The sequence below is a fragment of the Festucalex cinctus genome, chromosome 15, assembly GCF_051991245.1.
Source record: "Festucalex cinctus isolate MCC-2025b chromosome 15, RoL_Fcin_1.0, whole genome shotgun sequence".
Taxonomy (NCBI): domain Eukaryota; kingdom Metazoa; phylum Chordata; class Actinopteri; order Syngnathiformes; family Syngnathidae; genus Festucalex; species Festucalex cinctus.
The window spans coordinates 11,026,520-11,036,444 of record NC_135425.1 but is presented as its reverse complement, the minus strand read 5'-3'; the positions used below and the strand labels follow the sequence as shown (position 1 = coordinate 11,036,444).

General features: G+C 37.8%; 1 protein-coding gene across 1 annotated transcript; it reads left to right on the top strand.

Annotated features, from left to right (window-relative positions):
* Positions 1-688: 688 nt before the first annotated feature.
* On the top strand, positions 689-8,605 carry spp1 (secreted phosphoprotein 1). The gene is made up of 8 exons (XM_077498086.1): positions 689-800; positions 2,308-2,377; positions 2,660-2,704; positions 2,777-2,854; positions 2,966-3,022; positions 3,095-3,247; positions 4,907-5,236; positions 7,818-8,605. The coding sequence occupies exons 2-8, from the start codon at positions 2,324-2,326 to the stop codon at positions 8,106-8,108; spliced, it is 1,008 nt and encodes a 335-aa protein (XP_077354212.1). The 5' UTR covers positions 689-800; positions 2,308-2,323; the 3' UTR covers positions 8,109-8,605.
* The last annotated feature ends 1,320 nt before the right edge of the window (positions 8,606-9,925 follow it).

The window sequence follows — 9,925 nt, the reverse complement described above, 5'->3', positions numbered from 1 at the left end:
ATACAACAACTAATGATGTGAACTTTAGCTTGAGCATGACAAAGACGCATGAAAGCAGCTTTCCTATGTTGCATTAAGTTTAAAGTCACCCGCTATTTATAGGACATATTATAACCACAGACACTTCACACCTATTTACATTCTAATTGACATGTTTTTGAATGTGGGGGGGGTTGCCGGAGTACGTGTAGGAAATCCACTTAAGTGTGGCAAGAACATAATTGTGATGACATAACACATTACATTGATTTGTACCGACCATTTGTTGTTTGTTCTTTTAAGGGTCCACGTATGACATATTTAGTTATAAGCCCACAGAAAAAGGTCAACGCCAACACAATCTGGTTAGTCTCTTCAGTTGACAGTTTAAGATGAATCAGTCTGCTCTCGCAGACATATTGTCAATTATCCGGGGAGACCTCAGTCAGACATTTTTCTGTCTGTAAGGAAGTTGAATCATTGTCATAGCGCTTGTTGATGTTTTTTTTTTTTTTTTTTTTTTTGTCACATCATGCCAGAGCACTTTCTTAGATTGATTTAATTCTCTTTATGTGTGTACGTGCGTTAGCCCCCACACCACAAACCAAAAGGAAGAGTGGGGGAGACAGACAAGAGGTGGACCATGGAGCGGTTAACCTCATGACATCACAGTCGCTGCTCTGATTGGCTCCTGACAGATGCGTGCAGATTTAAAGGCCAGCAGGGAGACTGCAGTAGCATCATAGGGCAGCGCACAGCATCCAGGAAACATACCGACATCAGTCTTCTTCTCTTTGACGCTTCGTCCTACTCCTAACAAGGTTAGTACAAATTTATCAAACGTGAACGATCACACGGAGTGTTTGGGAGGGACTGTTGTTTGCTATTTACTGCTTTTAATAACTACGAAAACATGTACTGGATATAATCTGGAATGTAGTAGGAGGATTGTAGTGGAACTGAATTACATGCTACTTCATCAGCAAATAGATGCTACTTGAATAGGACCATTTCATTTGATCAGTAGACAGTAAGGTCTTGCCTGTGAGACCAAGTGCTTGAAAATCCCTGTGACCTCTGTTGGGAAGCCAAAAAAAAAAAATCAAGCGAGTGGCGGTTGAGCAGCAATAGATTATAGGCATGGTTTTGGAATGAGATGTTAATTTTTGCTCTGTATGTCTGCTTCTGTGTGTATATAGCGCTTGGCTGCTCAGTTGTTGCCATATTTTTGGGTCTTGTGGCGGATGCACTTCAATTTTAACTTGCAATTTAACTCTTGAACACTGTTACACAAATAGTAAATTACACAACCAGAGTCCAAACCAAAACAGGCCATTTCTGTTGACCTGACATACCCATAAACTACATGTATTGGTGCTCATGTGAGACTGTGGTTGTAACCGCTTGAAACTGTTCTCAATTTGTAGTATGTACTACTTTTCATAGAACAAACTTTGACAGAAGCCATAGGTCACATTATAATCCTATATGGACATTGGTTTGGATAACTTTTTGTTGAAAGTACGCGATTTTGATAATCCTGAAGAGATCTGCCATCTTCATTGGAATATATTGATTTTTATTTATTTTTTAATAATATGAACAAAAGACACAAAGCAAGATGTTTAATCAACAAGACCTTTCAAAATTTCAGGACATTTTTTTAATAGTGGAATATTTTACATAATTGGTGTTAACTACTGACTGAGTAAATGTTTAAGAGTAACAAAAAAGCCACATGGGGGACTATTGCCTCCATTTAAAGCAGTTAAAGCCATAAAAAAAAAAAAAATCACATTAATCATGTATTAACGCAGATTAATCACACTATTAATTTTGGCTGCAGATGATCCTTTAGTTTGACAGCGGATGGTTATCTTAAAGGTAGCGTGGATTGTGTTTGAGCAATAAACATAACTACATGCATCAAAGTAAAACATTTAATAAACGATTGCATGCGTATGACTTTCAGAATATTTGTTCAAGTCTATTGTGGTCATTTTTTTCTTCATTATGTATGTAATTAGAACTAATTAGAAAAAGAGGAGGATGAGAGCGTGCAGTGGATCAAACAAAAAATGTGGACGACATCCTCATAACATTAAATGTAGAAAGAATAATTGAACACATAACAGGAATTCTTTAAATTTGGCGAGCAAAAAATGATGATAAAAAGCCTTGTTATTGAATTATTAACCATAATTAATAAAAAAATTCTAAGATGTGATTAATTTGATTTAAAAATTAGATTATACATATGCTTTAATCATTTTATTTCATTGTTTAAATTCAACATTGAGCGCTTCTATTTTTCTTTTGTTCTTCTAGACACCAAACAGGCACCATGAAAGTGGCATTTGTTTTCGTTCTGCTCTTTGCTGCAGTTCTCTGCCGACCAGTAAGTCATTTCTTTTTGTCGTCTTTGTTTTCCATCCATTTCAACTGTGTTGAGTTTAATTGTATGATGACAATTACTTTGGTAAGAGTGCAATTGCATAAATATAAAGCTCCTAGTATCAAATTATAGTGATGTCATTTCTATATTGCTCATGATATTGGTGGATATGTTGTGTGCATGTTTTTTTTTTTTTAAATCTCTCTCAAGAATACACACAATTTTCTTTGGCAAATACTCTAGTTTTATCTTATTTTACATTTACTGTGATTGTTTGCTTTTCAGGCAAGAAAATATTTTGACAGTTCAGCAGAGAGCTCTGAAGAAGTGGTGGGTATAAAGTCAGAAGGACAGAAAGACAGACAGTGAGACATCCACATTAATTGTCGATTTTGTTCACAGGTCAGACGACCAGCGCCTTCTTCACTCTTCAGGAGAAAGATGGCCGAGTTGACTCGCTTCCGTGTGTCACCATTCAGGGTACAACATTTCCTGCAACTCACTACAAGCTGACATTTTACGTTTTAAATGTGTTTGCTCAGCCATAACTATAGAAAGAATATAACCCAACCGTCACTGATGTTCTTACAGCTGTTCCAGAAAATTTTAGCACCCGTTGCTGTTGGTTCAGATGACAGCTCTGATGAGGTAAGACATGAAGAATTCATTTCAATCCTAGGATACAGTGCCAAGAATGCTAATTTTTGGCATTTTTGGTAGCAGCCAGCAGTCGAGATTCCATCTTTAATCAACTTTGAAACTACCGATGACGCTGCAACAGACACACCGTCCGTCGACAACCAAGATGAACCAAATAAAGACAGTGATGATGATGACGACGATGATGATGATGATGATGAGTCAGAGGAGAGTGTAAGTAGTTAAAGCAACATACCATATCCACCAAGAAAAATGCCATCTTGTATCACCAAATATTGTGCCAATTCATATCGGTCTACTCCTCAGCATGTTCAGACTGCTTCCAATGTCGGGGTAAGCACGTTGATGCATACATAAAAATGTAGCTGTCGGAGCAAAGTAAAAGTTGGCTGGACGTTTGATGTTTGATATTCACTACCGTCCAGGTTAGGGACTGTCCACAAATGACATTTTCCAGGTTGACCTTATTAAATGGTGAATGGTAGGACAAATCACCATAAAACAAACACAAGTATATGTTTTGTTTGTTTTATGATGATTTGTCCCACATGTCACCCTGGAATATGTAATTTGTGGACGGTCTCTAACTTTTCACCATCAGCCACAGTTTCATCTTTAATTTTGGATGGACTCAAATATTTGGTCCTCCGTGGCTGTACTGCTTTTGAAGTGGTTCGTTGTTGTAGGCCGCTAATTTCCCCTTTTATGTCTGCCGTGGGATGCAATAATTCCTCGAGTGTCGTTGTAGTCTTTCGAAGCCATGTGTTTTTATGCTTGTTTACAACACGAGTTATGTCACGAGGATTGTCCGAAAATGGCAGTTCCTGTACCTAATGAAAAAATATCCCTAAAAAGTACTATAAAGTCATAGTCGCTCAGCATAAATTGGTGAGATTTTTTCACTGAAGAGTTGAAATCAATATTGATGGAACAATAACGGCACTATCGTGATATCCCAATATTAAAATTGCAACAATATCGTCATGTCACGATATTTAAACCATCACATTAAACGGTGAGGTTGTATTACATTTATGCAGTTCTAGCAATCTCTGGTGGTTATTTTATTAGTACAGTTTAATTTTAACTAGGAATGTTTTGGCCACTGTGGCAATTTTCACTCCCATAAATCCATGAGCTAATATTTTTCAACATCTTTGCCAAAAAAACAAAACAAAACAAACATTACTTTTGGCCAAATCATCCAAACACGGCATTGTGGACTACATTGACCATGATACTTTGCAACGCTGAGCCAAAAGGAGTCACATGATATGGCCAAACCTATTTCTTTGTCACAGCTGTTATGCACAAAAACACAATAGCCTATTGTTTTTTTCCTTTTTTTTCTTTACATTATTGTGATTTTTTTTTAAATTTATTTATTTTTTTTAATATCGCTAATCTCCCCACAATATTGTGATTATTATAGTATTGTGAGGTTCATATTGGATATCGTTACACCCTATCACAGAATAGCTGGCTACTTTTTAATAAAAGCTATGCTCCTTTAAAACAAATATTGCCTGCCACCATATTTAATTCTGGGTTCGAATCTCAGCACACGTCTTCCTGTGTGAAGTTTGCATGTGTTTCTTGTGCTTGAAAGGGTTTCCTTTGGGTACTAGGCTCACTCAAACATTCCAAAGACATGCATGTTAGACTCATTCAAGACTATAATTTCTCTACAGGCGGGACTGTGAGTGTGTATGGTCTTACCAAAGTTATCTCGGTTAGGCTTCAGCTCACCCACGATCCTGAACATGATAAATTATAGGATGAATTACGTCATCATTCATTTTCACTATATTAAGTTATATTGCCATGTGCAGTTCCAGAGACTAAATGTGACCCCCTCCCCCCCCTTTCCAGGAAAGTGAAGAGGAAGATGAGGAAGATGAAGAAGAGAGCTCAGAGTCGGGCGAGTCTTCCACTGTTGCTCCTGAGACGGTGACCCCCGTAATTGTGACCGAGGACCCCCTGTTGCCCACCATTGTCACAGACACAGATTCAGGCCGCGGTGACAGCATGGGAGGATATCCCAGTGAATACAAGAGTTATGTCTATGCGGAGGAGAAGAGCTACCACAAGGCTCCCTCATCGTACAAGTCCTATGAATATGTTGACACGGGCAAAAAATCGGGTTATGACATGCCCATTGACAATGAGGTGGAGAAGTCACCAGAGGTGTACAAGAGTGAGGTCAGTTGAATTATTCTCAAATCCACTATATTGTTGCAAGCTATGTTTATGGATGTTTAGCTCTGAATGCTGAAAATGTTTCATCGTTTTAAATGCAAGGGTGAAAATCAATCAAAGCATAAATTATATATCTACAGGAAACTGACAGCAACAAAAAAACTTTGGTGCAAGAGGGGTAATTTATTCCTCATTCGGTTTGTTATATCAGTAACGTGGTGGCTATATTTACAAGACCTCAATATCCTGCATGCTCCAACTGTGTGCTTGTGGTATAAACATTGAAGCTTTTCCGTACAGTCAAAAATGTAGTGTACCATAATCAGCCAGTGCCATATTGGAAATCAATAAATTAAGACCAAGGACTTCTTCCGTCTCTGGCATGGCTTATGTGACCAACTCTGGCTAAATGGTCCGCACGTCACAAAGGTTAGTTTTGAGTAATTCTTGAAAGTCCAGAGTCAATATCTTTTTCACAAGGTAGCCTACTGGTTGCTATGGGCCTTTGATATATGTACCGAAACTTTAAATGTGTTGTTCTCAAATTAAGGGATTTCAACCTAGCAATATTAACAATCCTGTAACTTGGTTAACTAGGAATATTTCAATTTGCATTTTTTACCTATGCGGACCATTTAGCCAAAGCTGACCAGAGCTGGATTGGCACAAAAAAAAATAAAAAAAAATCGGCCCTGCCATTTGGACTTGAGACCCTCCAGCTCGACTCTTTCCTAAAATGCCACTGATGTTTATTGATGATGTTGTTTCCGTTTGCTATCTGTATTCGACCTGGATTAACAGACTGGTCCCTGGTTCAGTCTCTTGGGGTAAAATGTAGGAAAATCAAAATTAAAAAGCACTGCATCCGCCCCAAAATGGGCTGTCCAACCGGGCATCTGCCCTGTAGGCCATATAGCCAGTCCAGCCCTGCTGATCACATATGTACAGTTCTGGATTAAAAAAAAACAAACTACAATTTACTCAGCTATTTATATTTATACAGAACATTTCTTTTTTTTTTTTTTTTTTTTTTTTAAGATACAGAACATTTCTGTCTTCCATAAAATTCTGCCAAAATAATTTTCTTGAATTCTAAATTCAAATGTGTTAATTTAGAGAATTTATTAGCGGTGTTGTTTGCTGAAGGGTTGGATCCCAAAGCGCAGACAAAAATAAGGATTTAACTATTTATTCACATAACTTGGCTAAACGAAAAACAACGAAAAGCAACGAGAATCACGAGACGCCAAGCCCCCTTGGGCTGAGGAGAAGCACCGAGGAACAGTGAGTAATAATCTGGCAATACACATTTCTCAGACAGCTTAAATAGACAGTGAATCGATCTCATTGGTTGAGACTAGACATGTGGGTAACCCTGATCGGTCACTGAAACAGGACTGACATGGATTAATCTGATTCGCTGCTGATTGGCTCCTGACCATATAAGGAGCTGAGACAGGACTGACCTGGATTTATCTGATTCGCTGCTGACTGGCTTCTATCCATATAGAGAGATTAAAGATTATTGATATAGTGACAAGCTGATTGCATCAGTTAAAATACAATAAATAAAACCAAACATTAGACATTTGCCTCAAACAAATCATCAGTTCAACTAAAGTCAACTATCAGACATTTGCTGCAAACAAAACATCGGCCACAAACAAAACGTAGTCATGACAGTAACCCCCCTCCCCCCTCAAAGGACGCCTCCTGGCAGACCCCTAGGTGTAACCATAACCCTGAACACGAAAATAATCCGTACGTGACCCTCGTCATGAGACAAGACCCAAACATTACTCCTGCATGACCCGAGTCATGAAAAGCGGAAGATGAAAAGTCACTTTGGTTCATACAGTGTGACATCAATTCCCACTCATTGACGTTATGAATGCTTGTCCATCTCACTCAATGTGTTTGACTGGTACCTGGTCTAGCATGGAGAGGCTACAGCTCTCTGTGACTCTGAACAGGATTATTGAAAATGGACGCATAGCTGCCACAAACGGGCCAGTGTTTTAGGTCTTTTATTATTTTTTTTCCCAGAACTGTATGTATAAGTATATAAATACATTTATGTGACTAAGAACTCAGTGATTTAACACCAACCTTGTGCATGCAACACTTTGCCAAGGCCTTTGGTAAGACTCAAGACCACCAAAGTTGTCGCTTGCCTTCTGCAAAACCAACGTAAGCCAATATTGCAAAACCAGTAATGGCCCGGGCGCAAACTTTCAAAGGAAGAGGAAAAAAAACAGTAGTCGAAATACTCAGGGGCATAATTTAAGAAAATCCTAATTACAGAGTTTCAACAGGCGCCTTGACATGGATGATTCTCCTCTTTTAAATGAGTCCTGGTCCATCTAGCTGTAGCCAGCTATGAGGTGTCCTGAATTGATGTGTTCTTTCTAATCCTCATGTTTGCGTTAAGTCTGTAAGTACACATATTGATGCCCTCATATGAGCACACACTCTGACACTGATGGCTCACTTATGTATAGCAACATAAAATGCAAAAGTAGTGGTAAATCATAAAGACAGGACTGGTGACTACATTCATTAATGCTCCTATTTCTTGCTTCAGACTTATCAGGAGCACCCTGACAATCTGGAGGAGGATCCCAGCACTCCTGAGAATCAGGACGTTCTTCCAGCGGAGGAGGAGGATGACGGCATGAGCGATAGCGGAAGCTCCGCAGATGTGGAGGAGGAAGAGGAGTCCGAACACGAGCAGAGCAGCGAGGAGGCCGCGGCCACGCCCGGAGCAGCTGACAGCGATTCTGACGAGAGTGACAGCGATGAGAGTGACTCAGATGAGCAGGGGACGGGCCCTGAATCAGCCACTGACATGCCGGTGGTCATAACCGCCAAATAAATCTTCCCAGGGAGTCAGGTGGCGTCCCACAGATTGGTAGTCTGGTGCGATCGGAGACACTTTTATACGGCAGGGACAATCCAAGACAGCCCATATTTCTATATTGACCCGAACTCATTGGCACAAATGTATTTGTCTAATTCAATTTGGTTTGTTCAATTCAAAAAATTGATCCCGTGGTGTCCAAACTTGTGAACATTGATGACAAAAAAAGAAGAAGATGAGTCAGGAAGAAAATATTTGCACCAGGACAACACAGCATTAAATCAAAACCTGATGTGGTTCCAAATATGGGTCACAAGTTCAATGATCATAACTTCAAAGCCATGTATTCACCTCGTGTGGGGTTTAGCTTAATTGTTGCTAACTATTGTATAAAATCTGCTGATGTCCTCACTTCTTTCTTTACACTACATGTGGATTCCCCCCATGTTTATTGTAATGTATTATTTTGTACCATTTCTAAAATATAAATACAATTATTTTACTTAAATCCACCCTGCATACGGCTTGTTTATTTTGCTACAAATGGGAGTAAATCAAGAAAAAAAACAAAAAAAACCCATATCAAATAATTAACTCCTAGTTTACGGTGTATGAATGATAAATAAATCATCATAATGCTAATACGATCAGAAGAATGGTTGTTTTTACTGTCATGAACATTTGTGAATTTCTCTCTTGCTATATCACATTTCCCCACGAGCAGTGTGACCACATGACTATACTATAAACAGCAAATATTATTTAACAATATGAAATGGTACCAAGGACATTAACATATCACACCATGAAATATTAATTAGGCCTACCTCAAAATGATCAACATTAACCCTACGTTTCCAAAACTTTTTTGTCTTGTGTACCACCAAAACCTTTTTGTCACCCCTAACTCGTACATGCTGCTGATTCTCCAAAAGTAAAACATTACGTAACACAACAGAAGTTATTTGATTTTGTCTAATTAATTGGAACATTTAATTCTCAGGTATGGTCTTATTAAGTAAAATAAAAAAAAAATAAAAATGTATTTTTGAAAGTAAATAATATAATTTAAAAACTAATGAAATCCAAATAAATATAATAAAGCCTTCCTTTGATGTATATATAACTCTTGTTAACATTTTACCAAAAAACGTAAGCTCCTAAAAAAAACAACACTATTTTTAAAAAGGCATTTTATGTTTTAGAATAATAGAGACAGAATATTATTCATGGCTCTACCACTAACAACTTGTTTGAGTGGTGAAAATATATCCATTGAAATGTTTCCACGTCATGACCACGAGGCGCTCTAAAGCTTTGCCAGTCTAAAGCCCCCCAGTCCATACAGACATCACAAATTGTGATAATATAATTATAGACTATAATGGCAAAATTATTCCCTCATCTGCCTTGTATATAAACTTAAGTGGCATCTCATTTTTAATTCACTTGATATCAGAATTAATAGAGTTGACTATAAATCGTAGAAATTGCCTGGAAATCAACTGTCATAAACTGCTTTTAGTTTTTACACTTGGTAAAACTTAACATATTAAATAATAAAAACTTACATTCTTAATTACTTACAGCACAACTGAACATGTTTGTTGACATTAAATCATTTATATTACTATGATGTAATGCAAAAATTACTAATTTGACCTCAACATACAAATATATTAAGAAAAAGATCTTTATATTACATTTATATATACAAGTAAGCTTCCCATTTTATATCCCTGTAATTCCTAGTTTTCCCACTGGATGGCAGTAGAAACTTTGAATACTACCATACTAGCATCAAGTGACCAGACAGCATCGGGTATATCAGC